This window comes from Hordeum vulgare, chromosome 7H (genome assembly GCF_904849725.1).
Source record: "Hordeum vulgare subsp. vulgare chromosome 7H, MorexV3_pseudomolecules_assembly, whole genome shotgun sequence".
NCBI classification, from domain to species: Eukaryota; Viridiplantae; Streptophyta; class Magnoliopsida; order Poales; family Poaceae; genus Hordeum; species Hordeum vulgare.
In genome coordinates, this window is record NC_058524.1 from 402,387,543 (window position 1) to 402,408,818 (window position 21,276).

At 46.9% G+C, this 21,276-nt stretch overlaps 1 protein-coding gene and 1 long non-coding RNA gene across 2 annotated transcripts; both read left to right on the forward strand.

Annotated features, from left to right (window-relative positions):
* Positions 1-6,358: 6,358 nt before the first annotated feature.
* LOC123407909 (transcription factor ILR3-like) lies at positions 6,359-10,885 on the forward strand. The gene is made up of 5 exons (XM_045101152.1): positions 6,359-6,626; positions 7,817-7,879; positions 7,969-8,046; positions 8,126-8,288; positions 10,365-10,885. The coding sequence occupies exons 1-5, from the start codon at positions 6,502-6,504 to the stop codon at positions 10,656-10,658; spliced, it is 723 nt and encodes a 240-aa protein (XP_044957087.1). The 5' UTR covers positions 6,359-6,501; the 3' UTR covers positions 10,659-10,885.
* A 223-nt stretch (positions 10,886-11,108) lies between these two features.
* Positions 11,109-11,800, forward strand: LOC123407910. Its single transcript, XR_006612697.1, has 2 exons — positions 11,109-11,313; positions 11,412-11,800. It is a non-coding gene; the product is annotated as an uncharacterized LOC123407910 (long non-coding RNA).
* The last annotated feature ends 9,476 nt before the right edge of the window (positions 11,801-21,276 follow it).

Consider the following 21,276-nt stretch of genomic DNA (forward strand, 5'->3'; position numbering starts at 1 on the left):
CCGTTTTCGTCGTGTGTCTATTTTCTTTTGTCGCATCATCATCGCATCATTCGCATCATCTTCATTGCATCGACATCTCCGTATCCACCAGTTCTCAAAACTTGCATCCGTTGTTAGTTGCCGGTTCTCGTCGTTGTCCGTTCTGAGCCCGACCGCACACGCACGCGCCCGCGGCATCGTCAAAACCCTGTTTTAAAAGTGTGTTGAAAACTTTCTCTAATCGGGGTGAAACTTGTCATGCGGTCGTGATTAGATATAGCTAGGCCGCCTGTTGAATTTCGTCGCGATCGGAGTCCGTCTGGTACCCGAACGGTCGGCCGTAGCGGCACCGTCTTCGGTTATTCGTCGGACATGTGTCGGTGTTTTAAAATACGTTGTCGGGTCGCCCGTTTTCCCTCTCATCTTTGCCTAGCCCCTCTGCACAGTGCGTCGACCCTACGTGCGGCCAGTCCAAAAACCTCCCGAAACCCGAACCGGGCGGTCGTGACCGTTGGATCCGGATCAACCCCGTTTTACCGCAAACAGTCATTGGTTTGTCCATTGGACTCCCTAGCCTATTCATTCTCGACCGTCCGATTTATATCGGAGGGTCCAGTCAGCCCTATCCAAAACCACCTGTTCATTTAAGCAGGCAAACCCTAGTCCAACCAGTCCCATCCGCCAGCCGCCACCCACCTCGGGATCCCTCCAGATCCAGCCGCCACACACCTGGTCTCCACCTCGTCGTGCGCACCCAGCCAACCAGCAACCCAATCCCCCGCAGCTCATGTCCCCGTGGATGCATCCGCCTGCCCATAGCACTGTCGCCTGCCATGTTGCTGCTACTCCCCAACAGCTGTAGCCCTGCAACTAGCGGAAGCATCAGCTCCCGCTGCACCTGCTACTTCGCTCCTCATCGTCGGCCGGCCTCCTCGGAGCTCTTCGCAATGGCCCGCGTCGGCAAGCAGCAGCAGCCAGCCGTGCCACGGCCTTCGACCACTTCAGCCAAGCACAGGAGCAGCAGAGCGCCCCCAGCTGCAAGGAAAACGAGTGGGGATAACGGGACCTGATGCCAGCACCTCGTCTCCGCTTGGTTTCTGCGAAAACCGAGCCCCAGCGAGCTCCTTGTTCCAGATCCGGTCTGGGGGAGCCCCTTTCCCGCAGCGCCGTGGAGCTCCGCCACCGTCAGAGTGCCTCTGCTGTCGTGGGCATTGGTCGCCGCCGCCCCAATCAGAGGCACGAGAGAGACGAGGGGCTCGCCGCTGCCCCAATCTCGCGTGGGCCTCGCCAGCACCCTGGGCCACCTCGGCCTTGGCCCAGCTACGCCAGATCCGCCCCCGCCTGCTTCAGCCTATGGCCAGACGGCGAAGTTCCACCCCGAGCCCATCACCGAGCCGACCCAAGTGGCCTTTGGTGAGCCCTGGTACATTTTAGCTACCGTGCACCGCTCTGTTCAACCCATAGTAGCAGTTTCGTTCCGCTGTATATTTTTAGGTCCTGCGATTTATTCTTTTTCAGGAAAATGCATGATTTTGAAACACCCATAGTTTTCAAACTGTGCGTCGGATAGCAACGAGTTATATATGTAACTTGACCAGATTTTTTTGCGTAGATTAATATTTTATAACTCTCATGCATGTTTAAAGTTGTTAGCTTTGTTGTTTGAATTGGTTTGCGTGTCGATGTGATAGAAACGGTTTAGGTCGTAGTTAATTGACCGTAGCTCCGTCGGAGATGAGCCATATATGTAAATGGACTAGAACGATGAGTAGAATCACGCGAACCACTTTGTTTTGTCGCTTAACAAACATAAAATGTGGTTAGGACAAATCTTGATAGATTAGAATTTAACGCGTGGGGTCATTTCGGAGATGCTATGAGTTGTTTCCGACCTCATTTAAAATGCCTAGTTGGGTAGTTTAATTACGCTTCACCTCTTGCCATGTTTAACCACATTTAATATTGTCGTGTATCTAATCGGGATAGAACTAAATAATTAAACGTGGAGTTTCGTCAATATGCAACCCGTTGCATATTGAACTTCACTTAATGTGTAGTGTTTGTTTGTCGTGAACTGGCATGCCGTGTCTTGCATGTTTTCAGCTTCTCATGCATCATTTGTGTTGTGCATCATGTGGTGAATTTCGTGTGTTGATGCTTGTTTCCGGTTTTCCCCGTCTCGATAGAGTTCCGCAAGCGTGTCGGATGGTGAGGACCCGTTCGACTACGTCGGTTCGCCTGCTTCACGGAGGCATTCTTCTTCCAAGCGGGATCTCAGGCAAGATGACCATTTCCCCAGATACCATTACTATCATTGCCATGCTAGTATTACCGTTTCTATCCAATATGTCTCGTTGCCTACCACATGTTAAATATCAGCCTCTCAACAATGCCATGAAACCTTCAACCTGTTCAACCTAGCAAACCACTGATTGGCTATGTTACTGCTTGCTTAACCATGTTGTTAGCATTGCTAGTTGCAGGTGCATCGCTTCCATGTGAAAGCATGGGTTCCTTGTTATATCACCATATTAAATGCTATTTAATTTAATGCACATATACACTTGGTAAAAGGTGGAAGGCTCGGCCTTTCTAGCCTGGTGTTTTGTTCCACCTTTGCCCCCTTAGTTTCGGCTACCGGTGTTATGTTCCATAATTGAGCGCTCCTAACACGATCGGGGTTGTTATGGGGACCCCCTTGATAATTCGTTTTAGATTAAAGCTGGTCTGGCAAGGCCCAACATTGGTACTATTTGCCCAACATAATAATTCTGTTAAATTGAAATGCATAGGGAGTTAGCACTACCCGAGGAGTAATTCTACATAATACAGGGAGGGCCAGTGCTGATGGTGTTGGTCCAAAACAGAGCAGCTTACTAACGCTACCCAGGGCAACTCAGCGTCTGGCGTAGTAACCATCGCTCATCCGTCGTGTCCTGAGAACGAGATACGCGGCTCCTATCGGGATCGTCGACACGCCGGGCGGCCTTGCTGGATTAGTTTTACCTTTGGCGAGATATCTTGTGCATCGGGATTCCGGTGATGCTTTGGGTAATCTCAGAGTAGAGGTTTTCCACTAGGGAATCCGACGAGATCGCGAGCTTCGTGATCGAGGATTTCTATGCGGCTTGTGGTAATTTGTGATGGACTAGTTGGAGCACCCCTGCAGGGTTAAATCTTTTTGGAAAGTCGTGCCCGCGGTTATGTGGCAACGTGGAAACTTTGTTTAACACTGGTTCTAGATAACTTGAAGTTAACTTAATTAAAATATGCCAACTGTGTGCGTAACCGTGACTGTCTCTTTCGTGAATTCCTTCTCCGATCGAGGACACGGTGGGGTTATGTCTGACGTAGGTAGGTGTTCAAGATCATTCATTTGATCATCAGTAGTCACGTCCGTTATGCGTAGATCTTCCCCCTCTTATTTTTCTTGTACTCGTAAGTTAGCCACGAGATATATGCTTAACCGCTGCTGCAACCTCACCACTTAACCATACCTCACCCATTAAGCTTTGCTAGTCTTGATACCTTTGGAAATGAGATTGCCGAGTCCCCTGTGGCTCACAGGTTACTACAACACCAGTTGCAGGTACAGGTAAAGGTTACTTGACGCGAGCGCGTTGATTGTTCATTTGGAGTTGCTTCTTCTTCTTCTTCATCGATCTAGGATGGGTTCCAGGCCGGCAGCCTGGGATAGCAAGGATGGGCGTCGTTCTTATTTTTTTTTCGTTTGTTTTCGTCCGTAGTCGGACCCTGCTCTTACTCTTGATGATTATGTAATGTACTGATGTGACTCTGATGTAGCTTGTGGCGAGTGTAAGCCAACTCTGTATATATATCTCTTCTTTTTAGTACATGTACTCGTAACGATATCCATTCTTGCGACACGACGAGATGCGCTTCTATCGCTGACGAGGCCTTCGTGCCAAATTGAGGATAGGGTCGCATCTTGGGCGTGACACTAGGCAAAGCCACCAAATCGGTGCAACTGAAACTGTATCGGTGCTGCCGAGTTTAGGTGACCAACTTTCTATTGCTTCGTTACACAAAATTAGAATTTCCGAGTTTGAGTATCGGTGTCATCGAGTTGTGTCATGGGACCGTTAGCCACCTTTTCGGTGTCACCGAGTTGTATATATCGGTTCCACCGAGATTCAGAAGTTGTTGCCTTTAGTGCAAGTCGGTATCACCGAGTTCATGACTTCGGTGTCACCGAGTTGGCCACTTTAGGTGTAACGGTTGGATTTTGGGGATATCCTATATATACCCCTTCACCCACCTCTCATTCGTAGAGGAAGCACTCAGAACACACATTTCATTGCCAGATCCATTTTTCTGAGAGAGAGCCACCTTCTCATGTGTTGAGACCAAGATATTCCAATCCAATCATTTGAAACTTGATCTCTAGGCTCCCCGAGTTGCTTTCCACCAAATCAATCTCTCCTACCCATGCCTATTCTGCGAGAGAGTGATTTTGTGTTGAGGAGACTATCTTTAGAAGTACAAGAGCAAGGAGTTCATCGTTCTATTGCATCTATTACCTTTTGGCAGGTGGTGCCTCCTAGATTGGTTAGGTGTCGCTTGGGAGCCTCCTACTTCGTGTTGTGGAGTTGAACCAAGATGTTTGTAAGGGCAAGGAGATCGCCTACTTTGTGAATATCTACCGCGAGTAAGGCTAGTTCTTCGTGGGCGGAAGCCGTGGTGGAATAGACAAGACCGCTTCTTCGTGGACCCCTTGTGGGGTGGAGGTCTCCGTGGACTCTCGCAGCCGTTACCCTCCGTGGGTTGAAGTCTCCACTAAAATGGACGTACGATATCACCACCTATGAGAACCATGTCAAAAATCATCGTTCAACCTCATGTGTTTGATCTCCCTACCTTACTGATTTACTTTACACTTGCATGTGTTTACATTCCGCTGCTATACTCTTAGAACTACATGTGTAGGGTGTACTTGACTTGCCATAATTGCTAAAACTGACCCACAACTAAAACTGAGAAAATGCTAAGTTTTTATCTTGTCAAGTAGTCTAATCACCCCCTCTAGACATATTTTCGATCCTACATGGGAGGGCTGCTGCGCTAGGGGGAGGGCCACCGCCTCCGTACTCTCGGAGTAATCGTGCTGAGGGGACGATCGTCGTGGCCGCGCAAGGGAGGGACGCCGCCGCCGCGCTCACGGGAGCTCGCCGCGCTCGGAGGAGAGATGGATCATGGATCGAGTGATCGTCGCCATGCACAAGCGTCACCTCCCGCCTCCGTGTCAAGTTCGCTGCATAAGGGATCTAGCAGGAGTCGCTGGAGGGTGCGGGATCCATCGTCCACGGGACCCTGTCGCTATGATAGCGGCGCACACGCGTGCAGGGGGAACGGGAGCAAGGGGATGACCATCCAGCTGCAATATATATATGCCCGTGCAGGTGCAGTTAACTGAATATATGTGGGCGTCTAAGTGCATCCAAACTACTGAACTCAAGAATTTATTCAGATGGAATTTTTTTAGATGCTCTGCTAGTAGTATTGAAATATACTCCCTCCGTCCCATTTTTTTATCTTAGATTTGTTTATATATGAATGTATCTAGTCAAATTTTAATATTTAGATACATCCATTTCTAGACAAAGCTAAGACAAGAATTTTGGGACGAAGGGAGTAGTTGTTTAAAGAGTATTTGTTGACACTGCAACAATAAATCGCTGACTTACTGTTAAAATTATAGTTGAATCGATAATTATAAAATAATATTAAAATATAAAAGAAAGGATATAGACACTTCGTATATAAACATTCTGTTGTAGAACTTAACGCATATAAAAAAATCTTTTTAAACCATTATTTATATAAATATATAGACATTTAAATTTACGTATTTTATTGGAGATGCTAGCTTGGTTAATAGTATAGCCAACTGCTGGCTATAAGGTATCTTATAGCCCATCTTATAACTAGCTTGTACAACAATTAGCTATAAAAGAGAACTACTTTTATCATATGCGGCCCACCTTTCATTCTCACAAAGCACCTAGAAGCACGTGCTAGTGCTGGCTCTTTACGAAGAGCCTGCTTCCCTTCTCTCTCCTCTTCTCTCTCATCCAACTCAGCAAAAATATAATATTTTATTTTTTACAGCCTGCTGACTGTACCTTATTGTACTTGCTCTTGACGGACATACGAATCTAGTATGCTTGTGCGGCATCCGGATGGATCTCGCCGGACCTATCAGTCGGCGCCACCGCGCCACGTTAATCCCCCCACACCTCACCTACTCCTATCTTTTCTTGCAACCACACAGAAAAACCCAAACCTAAAACTAACCAAAGGAATAAGAAAAGGCTCATCTGGGCCCACATGTCATCGCGTCGAACCGCCCGCCCCAGTCGATCTCCAACACGAGTCGTCTAAAAATCCGGGAAAAGAAACCGAAAATAGAAACCAAGCAAAAAGGTTGGCGGAAAAGTCTCCCACCTTTACGCGGCGACGGCGGTGGCGACGACGACGGCGAGGTAGGTTACCGCGGCTCCGATGTCTCTCCCTCCGACAGACGGCGGCGACGATTGGTTCCTCGACTGCGGCATCCTCGAGGACCTCCCGGCCGCTGCCTGCGGCGCTTTCCCGTGGGACGCCTCCGTCTCCTCGTCCAATCCAAGGTCAGCCCGGCGCTCCCCGCTGCACGGCTATTCTGGCATAGAGATTCTATATCTCCAATTAATTTCAGAGATGCGATTTCGTGTATTGGGTTCTACGGCTATGATTGCAGAGGATTTGTAGATTTAGGGAATCCGGTCGCGAGATGGCTGGATTTGTAGAGATCATTACACGCTCTCTGGGTACTTCATGCATAACTCGTCGAGGCAGCTATTTTATCTGGATCCTAGGGCTTCGGGTGAATTGTTTTTGCAAAGGCTTCTGATGAATTATTGGTCATAATCGATGTGCTGAGGTTGTTTCAGTTTGCGGAATAGATCGGTTACTGTGGGTAGGGAAGACTATTTTGGTATGTTATTATGTTGCTGTGAGCCCGCAAGGCATGGCTGTGGAGAATAGATAGACTTAATTCATGCGGGTCAATGGGGGAATCTTCCTTCGATGCAAGGAGAGTATGATAGGATGGGTTTACCTGCCATAGCGATTCTGTATACCTGACTCTTGATGCACAGATATGTTAATGCTGTTCCCTTGGAAATGGACGAACCTGGATTTTTTTGTATTGTCATGACTTCCAATTCTGGGTGGGGGATCAGGGTCAAATCTTGACTAAGAGTTTCTAATTTGTGCAGTAAGACAGTAGGATCCAGATTGCTGAGTAGGTTATATAGCACATGTTACGTACAGGAAATAGACCGAGACACACAATTACACAATAGTTGGATTTGCGTAGACTTTTTTGGGGGTCATTTAGATGTGTTTCTTTTTCCTGTGCGCTGCATCAGAATCCATTTTATAATTGCAAAACTTCGATGCAATGACTTATTTGTAATTGCGTGGATATTGTGATGTAATCCTCATTTCTGAGAAAGAATTCCATCTTCTCATACATAAACTAAATTGCTTCTGACGAAGAACTCCGTCTTCCCATACATAAACTAAATTGTACCAAACAAATCTGTCTGTCTTTTAAGAATAATTAGTTCGGTCTGACGCTATGCGAAATAAGATTATCTGGACTTTTGTGGTTGTTCAGTTAAGTATAAATAACTATGAATTTAATTTAAGTTCATACCAAGGGGTGTAAGCTTTAATTTCCTTATTGAAGCATCTGTCTGTTGAGTATTATTATATTTATATTATACTATTTGCTCATTCCTTTGAGTTACTTTCCCTCTTTTTTCTTTTACAGCGCAGAAGTAGGCAGCTATGTTAACAATTCAGATGTCCCCAAGGATTCCAGCAGCAATAAACGGTAAGGAAGCTGTTCTAATTTACCGCAGATCATGCTTATCAGACTATTGATCACGAGATCTGTAATTGGGAATCTATTGCAAGTTGCAGCTTAAGGTCAGGGCCCTGTGGTAGGCCAACATCTAAGGCTTGTAGGGAAAAAGTGAGAAGAGACAAGCTGAATGACAGGTACATCATACGTTAAGTTTTGCTAGTCCTAGATGGAAGACTTCTCGTTAGATTTTCAATAATTCTTACTTATTGATAGGTTCCTTGAATTGGGTACTACATTGGATCCTGGTAAGCCAGTAAAAGCTGACAAAGCTGCTATCCTAAGTGATGCGACTCGCATGGTTACTCAGCTTCGTGCTGAAGCGAAGCAGCTAAAGGATACCAATGGAAGTCTAGAAGACAAGATTAAAGAGTTGAAGGTGAGGCGACCTTACTTAGGCTCAGTTTTTGGTTGCTAAACTGTGCTGTGCTATTTATTTTTCTATAATCTGCTGTAGAAAAATACACACAAAAGCAAGGAAAAGTTGGTTAGCCAAACGCAAAAATAGGGAAAAATGGTGGGAAAAGCTAGATTATCATAATCCACCTCAATCCCAAAGCCAGTCTTACACACAAATCTTCTACAATTGAAATGCGTATGAATGTGGAGCTTTTTAATATCTGTTAAATTGAAGACAACTCATTGTATTTTCTTGCGAAGGAAACACCATTTCTAGGGGACTTATGTTAAGAATTACTCCCTCCGTCCCAAAATTCTTGTCCTAGATTTGTCTAGATATAAATGTATCTAGTCACGTTTTAGTATTTAGATACATCCATTTCTAGACAAACCTAAGACAAGAATTTTGGGACGGAGGGAGTATTTCTCTGTCCCACTGTTCTGTCCAATGTTTTTTTAGTGTTTGTCTGTGGTAAATTGTAATCCAGCCATATTCCAACCCTTTGCAGTGCTATATGCGCATGTGGTTTATGCCTATGTATGCCATTCTAGTTTGGCTCATGGAACACATTTCTGGTTACCATACCACTTACTAATGTAGTTGTTTCCTAGAATACTGTAGAAGATATTTGCTTCGCGAGCATTGGCGCAAATGTAAACATAATGAAGTTATATTGTCACTGCAAACGGCACGGGCGAGAACTGAAACTTGATTGGTTACTATGAACTGTAACATTAACTGATTACGTTCTAGAAAAGATCATTCAATGAATTTCCGGCGGTGCTCCATTTGACATCGACGGTGCATGCTTCAGTCAGCAGGGTAGATGCAATCATGCAAGGCTAGAGCTGGGGCGGGCTGGCAGGTGGCCTGATCTTTGTAGCCAGCTAGTCGCCATGCATAGCGCTTGAGTGACGAGTGAGCATGAGCTCAACCACGAGGCGGAGAGGCACTAGCTGCCTTCCCCTTTGGTTCTGACGTTACAGCGACTTCGACGCGCTATGGCCCCAATCCCTGGCAGCCGGTGACAGCAACCACCCACTCCCAGCAGCTGGTGACATGATAACCCATCCCAACAGGCTCCAGTGTGGCCGGCTGTGTGAGTGTGCTGCTGCGGGATGGCAGACGACGGCGCCGACTTGGGATCTCTCTGTGCTTCCTCAAGTTCTTCTCCGATGTGTCCATGATGTGCAACCTCTAGTGAATCCAGTCATGGCGCTTGTGCCTCCGACGCTGGCTCCTCTGACTCGTCTGTCTACACCTCGGGGATTCCCGCAGGGGTAGCCACCCGACGAGGACCGGGGACAGGAAAAATTGGCCCAGATGTTGTGTGCCTGAGCAGGGATCAGGTTGCATGAAGGCAGTAGCGCTCTACACGCTCTACACGGAGAGGAACACGAAGAAGAAAGCACTATGGGGGAAAACAAGGCTCATGTGAGAATGTAATGTTTTCCAATTCCGCAAAACATTCAGCCTAATCAATTTTGTACTGGGCTGGGATGTGATACCATGGTATCCAATTACGAACTGATCAAACCAAACAAAATCTATTTTTATATGTTACCGACCTTAATTGATTACCTTACAAATCGACCAACCGAACATGCCCTAATATATTGGCTAGGAAAACAATAAATCAGTAGTCAGATTGAGCTGATCACAAACTGCATATCTGGTTACTTATTCGGTATACTGCATATTATGAGCACAGTCATATGTTGTTCAGGCAAGACATTTTTTTATTATGATAAATGAACTTGCTTGAAATTCATGCTATGGCCCAAGTGACTTATCTGTATTGCATCTCTTGGACAATGCTAGATCTGTTAGTACAGCCATGTTAGCTAACATCTGTAATGATGTACTCCCTCTGTTCCTAAATATAAGTCTTTGTAGAGATTTCACTACGGACTATATATGGATGTATATAGACATATTTTAAAGTATGGATTCACTCATTTTGCTTTGTATGTAGTCTATAGTGGAATCCTTAAAAAGACTTATATTTAGGAACGGAAGGAGTATATTCCATGACCATTTTCCTGTAAATTCCAGGCAGAGAAGGATGAACTTCGTGACGAGAAGCAGAAGCTGAAATTAGAGAAAGAGACATTAGAGCACCAGATGAAACTATTGACTGCAACTCCAGCCTATATGCCTCATCCTACCATGATGCACTCCCCATTTGCTCAGGCGCCAATGGCTCCCTTCCATGCACAGGGGCACGCTTCAGCACAGAAACTGATGATGCCCTTTGTTGGTTACCCGGGATATCCGATGTGGCAGTTGATGCCGCCCTCCGAAGTCGACACCTCAAAGGACAGCGAAGCTTGCCCGCCTGTTGCGTGATGCTTGGACCGTTTAAATCACATGAACTCATGGTAACCTTAAACAGCGTAGTTGTTTGATCCATTGGTTGCGCATAGTCTCTCTGATTCAGATTAACTATTGTTGTCATGCGGTAGTTTTTGTTGATGAGGAGAATGCTGGCCTTTGTGCGCTCTATAGAGCTACTACCCTTCGTCCACTGTATAATACATTTTTTCTGGAGAAAGAAAGAATGCTCGTTCTTGTTCTCTGATCTCTATATAGAAACTGAATAACAATTTGAATGACATGTTTTTCTTTTGTAACTACTCTCTCCGCTTCCTAAATGTAAGTCTTTTTTAGAGATTCTATTATGAACCACACATGGATGTATATAGACATATATTAAAGCGTAGATTCACTTATTTATTTTATTATGAATATAGTCCGTAGTGAAATCTTTGAAAAGACCTATACTGCCTCTGTTCCTAAATATAAGTCTTTTTAGACATTACACTACAAACTACATATGGATGTATATAGACATATTTTGGGTGGATGAAGATCAACTCTGACGTGGTCTCCAGGGCAGGAACAAATGGTGAAGGGGGAACCGTCTTCCGGGACCATCAGGCAACTTTTGTGGCTGGGGCTAGCCAGTTCTTTCTGTTGATCCCGAGGCGGTCGAAGCGCTGTCGTGCAGGAAAGCAATTCAAATGATGATTGACTTGAATATCCCATGCGCGCATTTGGAACTGGATTGTAAGATACTAGTAGCAAAGATTAACAGTCCAGGTGCAGGAAAGCAATTCAAATGATGATTGACTTGAATATCCCATGCGCGCATTTGGAACTGGACTGCAAGATACTAGTAGCAAAGATTAACAGTCCAGGTTTGAACTTGTCTGCCATTGGGCCTTGGGTACAGGAGATCAAGACCATGCTTACTTCCTTCATGGAGTTCAAGGTCACTTGGATTGGGCGTTCGGGAAATATGGTGGCGTATAAGCTAGCTAAAGTAGGGGTAGGCGAGCACCGTAAGAAATTTTGGATGGATTTCCCACCGGACTTTCTGCTTTCCGTAATTTCAGACGAGATTCCTAGCTATGGTTGAATAAAACGCCGTATTTCCCCTAAAAAAATATAGACATATTTTAGATTATAAATTTATTTATTTTGTTTCTTATGTAGTCTTTAATGAAATCTTTAAAAAGATTTATATTAATAACGTAGGAAGTATTTAGGAACTGCGGAAGTACTAAATTTCATTTCTTTCTGCCATGCTACAAACGAATGAACTGGTATGAGTCTTGCCATAGAAGAGAAATACGAAGATATACGAAGGTATTGTCAAAAAGAAGAAGAGAAATATGAATAAGAGCATCTCCCCTTGCCACCCACAACAGCCAGGGTGCCTTTTTTAGCGCCGACGGCAAAAAATCGGTCCAGCCGTATCCCCCAACTCCTGGTTTAGTATTCGTTTAGGCTGAAATAACAACCGGCGTTCGCCGAACCCAGCCCTTGGGGGGCGCTGGCCGAAGCGAAAAGTCGAGTTGGTCCGCGCCTTCGACGACAGACGAGCCTATTTTCGCAGTTTTGTCCCTCCTTTCCCTTCATTTCCTCATTGCTTCCCTTCTCCCCCCGCCGCTCGTGACATTCTCCTCCCACTCCCGCCATCCAGTCGTCATGCTACCAAAGAGGTATACTGCCCCGCGCATCTCTGTCGCTGCCGATTCCATCCAACCGAAGTAGAGGAAGCCGATGGCAAGATCGTCGGGCGTGTCAGACGCCCAGTGGAGGGCGGATGTCCAGCATCGGGAGGCGGTCACAATCGACCGGTGGAGAAGGCTCGATGCCAAGAGGGCCAGAGACGCGGCGGCGGTCGATCAGGGAGAGGCGTCTCATGCGGGGATGATGAATCCGCCCGGTTGCAACCCGCAGGCCGCGTGGGTGAGCCGATAGAGCGTCGCCTGGCCGGCCAACCTCTTGCCGCCACTGCCGCCCTCGGGGTACACACCCTCGCCTGGCTACTCCGACGACGACGAACATGGCGGTTTTAACGCCAACATCACCTACCTGCATGGCGCGTCGCAACGTTCCTTCCCAACCGGCTTCAACCACGACCCGCACACTCCCTCCCCCGCGTCCAACGCTGGCCTCAACATCCAGTACACCTACTCGCCGCCGGCGTACTCGTCAGCCTCGCCCGCGCCGTCTTTATGTCGTGGTGCCCTTCCCTTCGTGCCCGGCTCGACGCTATAGTTTAGCCACGCCGATGCCAACATGGACGAGATCATCACGAGCGACTCTGTCGCCACCGCGTCCTGCCCGGGGTTCGGCGTGCAAGATGAAACGATGGACACCGCCGACGACATGGACGACGAGCTCGATGACGCCAATGAGGAGGAGGAGGAGGGGGAGGAAGAGCAGGTGAAGGTGGAACCGGAACCAGCGTCGAAAGCGAGAAAGAAGAAGCGGGCGTCGAACGCCAGGTCGGCCAAACCTTGTGTCAAGTGAATGTCCAAGGAAGACGAGTGCCTTGCCGAAACATGGAATATTGTCAGCATCGATCCGATCGCCTGCGCGAATCAGAACACCGACACGTACTGGGGGAGAATCAAGACGACGTTCGACGAACGCAAGCTGGTCGACCCCGACTTCGCCAACATCCACATGGACCGCGGCGACAAGGCCATGACGAACCACCGGGCGACGATCCAGACGGCCTGCAACAAGTGGCATGAGATCGTCGAGGAGGTCACTGCTGGTCTGGAAAGCGACGCCAACGTCGAGGGTCAGGTATGGACATAGTTCGCCGGCCCCAGTTCGTCGCGTCGCCGTGTACTTTGCCAACACGTTTTGTTCGCGGATGTGCAGATGGTTCGGATGTTCGGCATGTATCGTCAAGACAACAACGATCAAGAGTTCAAGTTCCTTCATGCGTTCTCCAGGATCAAGTCGTGCGAGAAGTGGAGGGAAGTTCGGCTCGTTCTCGCCAAGGCTAAGGAGACCTACAATCCGGAAGCGCCTGCCACGACAGCGACAGAAGGGCGCCCCGATGGCACCAAAAAAGCCAGGGCAGCAAGGGACGCGGCGCAATCTTAGATCGAGCAATGCATTGCCGACGCCAAGAACAACGCCGCCAAGAGGGAGAAGAAATCCGACGCGAGGTGATAGGCGTTGATGACGAAGCAGGACGTCAAGCTCGACCTTCTCGGGACCAACATCGCCGTGAAGAAGAGGAACACCGACCTGACGTTCTTGATGGTGGCAGACATGTCGGCGATGGACAAGCAGGTGAGGTCATGGTACCTCGTGCAGCATGGCCTCATCTTAAACCAGATGCCTCCACCAACGGCGACCATGACGGCAACACCAACGACGCCGCCCAACCCGAGTACAGAAACCATGCCGACGCCGAGCCCGACTACGTCGACGCCGAGCTCGACCCGGCCAGTCCCGCAGCGGAGGAGCCGAACTACGCCATTCGTTTCATGTCTACGATCCCTTTCTTTGGATCGCGGAACTATTGGATGTGTTTGATCGTCGAACTATGGTATGCTGATCCCCGACTTGTGACATAATGATCGTCGAACTAGTGACGTCTTTTTGACAGCGGAAAAGATAAGTTTGAAATAGTTTGCGTCTGCAGACCGAAACCTGGGGGCGCGACTGAAAACTCGCTTACCCCGAGGGTGAAAAAAAGCCGACACAACGCCAAAATGCATTCATCGGATGCGCTGGGGGCGAACGGCTGGAGTTGCTCTAAGCACGAGGGTGTCTCCTCCCCGGGCCGATCGTTCTTCACTCCTTAGGACATCGAAGTACATATCTTGGACTAAGTGATTGTATACTCTTTCAAAATTTCTTGGCCGCCTGTAGCTGCCGATTAAGCTTTCTGACTACATACAAGATATATATAGACATATTTTATAGTTTATATTCGTTCATTTTATTTTGTATATAGTCTCTAATAAATCTTTAAAAATACATATGAAAATCATAGTTTATCTTCTAAAATTCATGGAGAAAACAGCCGTGCATATATACATATAGGTATTATTCTGGTTACCTGTTGCTTTCTCGTAATCTCCGTGTGTTGGGTAAGTTTTCATCTAATACCTACATCTAATCGTTTGATTAATCAGTTAATCGCTATTTGTTGGGTGGCCGACTTGAATAATACCCTCCGTGTTAACTTGTCAGATCGATGAAATGACCTGTCGGACCGATTAATCGGTTGTCAAGCTGATTAATCAATGTTGACCCGTTAACCGAGAGGCAAACAAAGCCCGATTATTTGGTTCATAACCTGGTCCAGCCCCTCCGTACCTAAATAGCTAGGGTGTTGACCGCCTCCGTCTCTTGCCGCTCCTCTCATCCCTTTCCGACCTAGATGGTGGCTGGGCAGGTCCTCGTCGCCGCTTCCCATTCTCCCATGTGTGTCGCCGCTTCCTCTCCTACCTCGGTGTAGCGCTACTTTCTCTCCTCCTTTGAGACCTGTCACCTCCCGCAACACACACCATCCGGATGCCATGCATGGCTGCCGTCACTTTCCCTCTGCGTGTCGCCATCACGTTGTTGCCATCTCTCGGAGTTACGACCCAAGCAGAAATCAACAAAACGTTTTTTTGTATATATGTTTGTTGATGATTTTTGACGCCTAGATAAATGTTTGTTCTATACATGTTCTTGGTTATTGAAAAAAGAAAACAATGTCATTTGCTTTATCTTTGCAATGTAGATTATTCCTCCATACAAAAATTACTCCTACCGAGTTTAAAATTCCACCGATTAATGGTTGTTTGATTAGTCGAGTTAATAGGCTGATTGAGCGATTAATCACTACTTTCAAGCCGAACGAGCAGCTACCAATTAACGATTTTCTCCACATTGCATGTAATATTTGTAATCTTTGAACATAAAAATGTGCTTTTCACCCATTCTGAAAAGTGGATTTTTTGACATCTTACAAGTGAATTCATATATGCCTTGTTCCATTTGGTACTTTTCTAATAGGCTTCTCACCATGGTTCACCTCATTCCCCATCTTCACACCTGTTCCCCTTAAATTTTGTTGGCCCACACTGTCAACTTCTAGCTTCAGTTCGGCATGAGCCATGAGCATTTTAGCCTTAGCAATGTGTACATGTGTCACTGAACAAGAAAGGTTGTTCACTACTCTCATAGCATGTACAATTGAAGCCCTCTAATTTGTCTCAAATACCCGGATAGGCCACCCAATCACTGATCAATAATAAAAAAATTCAATCGGACCTCTTAAACCACACACAATTTCCCGGGTTGACCGGTACCCCTCATATCCAACCCAAACATAAGGCGGATATGAGGCGGCTCGAGCGCGTTCGCCAAGTCCGCCCGACCCACCGCTGGCCCACCCTGACCCCACAAAACCCTCCTCCTAAGCAAATCCTAGCCTCAGTCCACTCCGCTATGCTCTCCGATGCTCTCCTTTCCCATTCCAGTCAAATCCCGAGCGTCGACGGCCATGTCCAGCATCGGCAACCACTCTAACATCAACTCCGAAGACGAGGATGAACTGGCGCTACGTATCATGCTGGAGCGCTCTCGTGTCGATATGGGCGACAAGTCCGGTTCAGGTGTGAGGCCACCTGTCACCGCCCGTCACTACAACACCGACGCCGGCCCCTCCCGACCCAGACGCGGATCTACCAAGTGGAACAGGGAGGACTAAGGTCTTGGCTAAGAAGTCAGGGCTGAAAAGGCAAAGAATAAGGTTTGTCAAAGCTGTTGTGCACCCTTACACTCGATAATTCCTTGATGACAAGGAAGAAGAGGAAGAGGAGGTTCCAATTGCTAATCCTCCTCCTACCAAGAAGATGAAACTCATGGCTGATGCAATGCCCAGCAAGCCTGCTACTAAGGCTAAAACCTCAGCTCCCAAGGTCAAGCCAACTGCCCCAATCCCAGGAGGACCACAAGAGACATCTCTGCTGCACACAAGAACAAGGGCACTACCTCCAGAGATGCTGCAGAGGAAGATGAGGAAATAATAGTTTTGAGGAAGCTTGAACCACACCCGCCTGATCACAATGATGACCATCACATTGCAGAGAACATGAAGGAGAGAAGGGATCAATGTCTCAGGTGATGGAGAGCCAATGATCCATATGCTGTGAGAAGAAGGACTGCTGTTGATGCTCACTTTCACACCAAGGAGCAGCATGACTTCTATGAGACTGGTCTGCTTGACAAGAGCCGAGCTGTGAGTGTTATGAGATTTGTTGACTCGAAGTACATCAAGTCAAATGAAGACTACATCCCTCATGTCCACGAAAACTTCAAGATGATTGACATTGACGAGCTTGTTGGCACAGAGATGACTGCCTGGAATGATGAGATGATCATGCAATTCTATTCCACTGCTCAATTCTATCCAGACCAGAAGATTGTGTGGATGACTGAAGGCACCAAATACCAGTCAACTGTTGATGAGTGAGCTACCATCTTAGGAGCCCCAAAGGTGCAAGAAGGTGATCTGGATGTATACTCTGAAGGCAAGATGAATTACAACTGTGTGGACAATATGTACAATCCCATTCCCAAGGAATACCTAAAGACCCACAAGCTTGGATCTGTCTACTTTCTGCAAGCTGGTCTTCCTGCCTCTAACACAATATTGAGGTACACTTTGATGCCCAAATCTGGAGATGAAAAGATGCTTCGAGGCTACTCCATTAACATGCTGCATCATGTGGATAGCCACACCAGGTTTAGAGTGATGGATTTGATTGTTGAGACCATCAAAAGAACAACTGTTGACCAGAGGAGATCTTCTGGGTATGCTCCGTATATTCAGATTCTCATCAACTCGAAAGTTGGAAAGAGCCAATATCTACTTGATCGACCACACGTGCCCCTCCAGCCAGATTATGAGTATAATGTTGTGGTGATGGATCCATCTATTCCCACTTCATCGACTACACAAGCTGATATTGAGGCTGACGCCCAGGCACAGGCAACGGGATCCACTAGTGCTCTAGTCCTTAAGACGAAGAATGATCAGATGGCCTACCATTTAGCACTATCCAGGGAATGAAGAAGAATATCAATGAGCTGCTGCTAAACTAGAAGACCCTTGAGAGGATTGTGGAGATGAAGTTTCATCAGCTCGACAACAAAGTTACTGAGCTAAACACCATGGTCAACCAACCAAATCAAGAGGTGGATGCAGTTCCATTGCCCAGCTTAGATGATGCTGATAAGAACCCCACACCGCCAGTCTAGACTCAGTTCAGGACTCAGGCTCGATCTGCTGCTGTGCTTACTTGCGATGTGAGACCCTCAATGTCTACACCGACTGCTACATCCACCGTGCCTCCTTCAGCACCTCAAGTGTCAACTCCACCAGCCCAGAGGACTTCTGCAGAAGCGTTCATGGACGCTTTCTGTAAGAGCACAATTTATCCTAAGTAGTTTTGGTGGTTTATGACGATGCACCTTACGGACTAGTTGTGTGCGATAAACTTTCAAAGAATTATCAGGTGGCATGAGACGATTATTTCCCCCTAAGTGGTTAAAGGAGAAGACCGTGTTTAGCTATCGATTTAGTGTTGGTGGACTTCAGTCGTAGGTAAACCCGTACTATCAAGAGGGGATCCGCGCATGGAAAGGTTGGGAGGAATAAACACTCACACACTCGCACCCCATCCGATTCCAAGAATAATGGAGCTTTCCTCAAGTGCCCATAATTTGTATAAGTGGAAGTACCGCTCTAGGGAGCGGTAGTACCGCTCCAGCGATACTGCCGCCCTCCAGGGCCGGTCTCTCATCCGCTTATATTTTCCTTCTGGAGTCTTGGGGTCTTTTCATTTATGAGCGGAAGTACCGTTTGGGGGGAGCGGTAGTACCACTCCAATGGTACTGCCGCCCTCCCCTACCACACCTTCTTCCGCTTATATTTTCCTTATGGTATCATTGTCCCCTTTCGTCAAAACTAAGCGGAAGTACTGCTTGGGGCTGGGTGGTAGTATCGCTCAGGCAGAACTACCGCCCCTCTGGCTGTGTTCTGTCACCTGTGGTGGCCGGTACTTCCTTGCAAGCGGAAGTACCACCCACGTGCACGGTACTACCGCTTAGTAGCGACTTTGGGCAGAATAAAGGCTAGTTCCCCCACTATAAATGAAGGTCTTATTCCCCAAGGAGACCTTACCTTTTCCCTCTCCAAGCTCCATTGTTGCTCCTAAGCTCAAACTTTCCCGATCTCTCTCCCTAGCCATCAATTCTTGTTGATTCTCTAGGGTTTGAAGGAGAAGGCCTTGCTCCACACTTCCACTAAGAGAAAAGTTGTCCCCCCCATTAATCCCTCGTGGATCTTGTTATTCTTGGGTGTTTGAGCACCCTAGACGGAAGAGGTCACCTCGAAGCCATAGTCCATTGTGGTAAAGCTTCATGGTTTCGTTGGGAGCCTCCAATTTAGTTGCGGAGATTACACTAACCTTGTTTGTAAAGGTTCGGTTGCCACCTTCAGGGGCACCACTAGTGGAATCATGACACCTCACATCGTGTGAGGGCGTGAGGAGAATACAGTGGCCTTAGTGGCATATTGGGGTGCATTGTGCCTCCACACCGCTCCAACGGAGACGTACTTCCCCTCAAAGGGAAGGAACTTCAGGAACACATCCTCGTCTTCATCTGTTCCACTTGTGGTTAATTCTTACCTTTACTTGTATTAGGTTCTTGCTTGTTATTATTTGTTGTTAGCATCATATAGGTTGTTCACTTAGTTGCATATCTAGACAACCTATTTGTTGCTAAACTTAATTTGTAAAAGAAAAGCTTAAAAAATGTTAGTTGCCTATTCACCCCCCTCTAGTCAGTCATATCGATCCTTTCAATTGGTACGAGAGTACATCCTTTTATTAAGGGCTTCACCACCCAAAGAGTATGGCTGGTGATGAGGAACATGTTGTGGAGTTACCGAGGCAAGGGTTGTGAACTTGGTCTCCCGAGAGGATCTAAATGAGGCTATGTCCACTTTTGGATCCTTAGTGGCTATCGAGGTCAAAAACATGCTCAAAGATTTCCTTGATGGCTTCAAACCTTCTACCGATCCGTTGCATGTGGTTAATCCCACTACTTTAGATTCGGGGACCAACTCTGAAAAGGAAAATGTTAGTAGTGATAGAAATAAATTGCCTCAAGGAACGAGTGGGGCAAATCCCTTTGCCTCGGTTCCTACTCCCGTGGTCTATGGAGGACCAGTTCACCCACTGCATATTATTAATGTCGGTCCTCCTCCTAAACTTGTTAAGAATGATTTTGCTAATTGGGCTTTTCGTATCAAGGCTCATTTGAATTAGAGCTCAACACAACTTTGGAGAATCATTGAGTAAGGCTACTACCCACATGATCCTAGCAACCTTACTCCAATAGAAGAGGTCGACAATCAGCTCAATCACTCCACCTTGTTCGTCCTTCAGACAACAGTTCCCATTGAAGATCTTGCTCACTTGCGTCCCTTCACTCGTGCCAAAGATTATTGGGAGCACATCATTTCCATGTACAAGGGAAGCTCAAGTATTCAATGGTGTAACTATGAAGTGGTTCTTGATGAGGCCGATAAATTTGCTATTATTGAGGATGAGGACCCTCGTGAGCTCTATCGAAGAGTTACAATTCTTGTCGTTGCTCTTCAAGATCATGGAAGCAAAGATGTGGATGACAATTGGATCAAGCGGAAGTTTCTCAAGGCTATCATGCCTTCCAACAAGTCCATGTCCTCCGTCATTTGTCAAAGGCCGGACTTTCACTCCTTGTCCCCAAGCGATGTGTTGGACGATTTTATTGCCATGAACATATTGGACAAGAAAAGAGGTGTTTGTGGCTCAAGAAGAGTACCTCCCTAATGAGGATGATTGCGATGATGCAAGTGGTGAAGTAACGGGGATGGCCATGGTGTCCATTGCATCCTCTACTCCAAGAAAGGTGACCCTCTTCAACGCCCCCAACGAGAACCGCATTGCCAAGTGCCTTATGGCCAAGGCATCCAACAAGGTAACCTCCAACATCAAAACTACCAACATCAAAACTACTGGTTCCACTACCCCGTCTCTTAGGGATAGTGGAGATGGAAAGGAGGAGGTAGAAGATGAGGACAATTCCTTAGATAGATTCATGAGAAAGGTCAAGGGTAAAACCAAGAAGTATTTTGTTGCTCTTTTGTAACAACTAGGAGAGGCTAATGACCTCATTGAAACTCATGAAGAAACTATCTCTACGTTACAAGGACACAGTCGTGACTATGCCAATGAGATAGCGGGTCTTTCCATTGCTCTTGAGGAAGAGCAAGGGATTCGTTTGGCTCTTGAGGAGTCACACAACGATGACCTTCCTAAATTACAAAAAAATCATGATCATGCTCAAGGTTGCACTTGGGGTTGACCATGTTAGACTCAAGGAAGAGCTTTCCATACTTGACAAGGCTCACAAGGCTTTGAAGAGTGTTCATGCTTCTTTAAAAGAGTCTCATGCTCAACTCCAAGTAAAACTCACTAAGTAAATAGCCACATGTTCTCCTTTTGTTTTAATTGATAATGCCCATGCTACTAACCCATGTTGTGAGCATGTACATCTTGTAGAAGAGAATGCCAAATTAAAAGAGCAGTTTGAGAAAGGC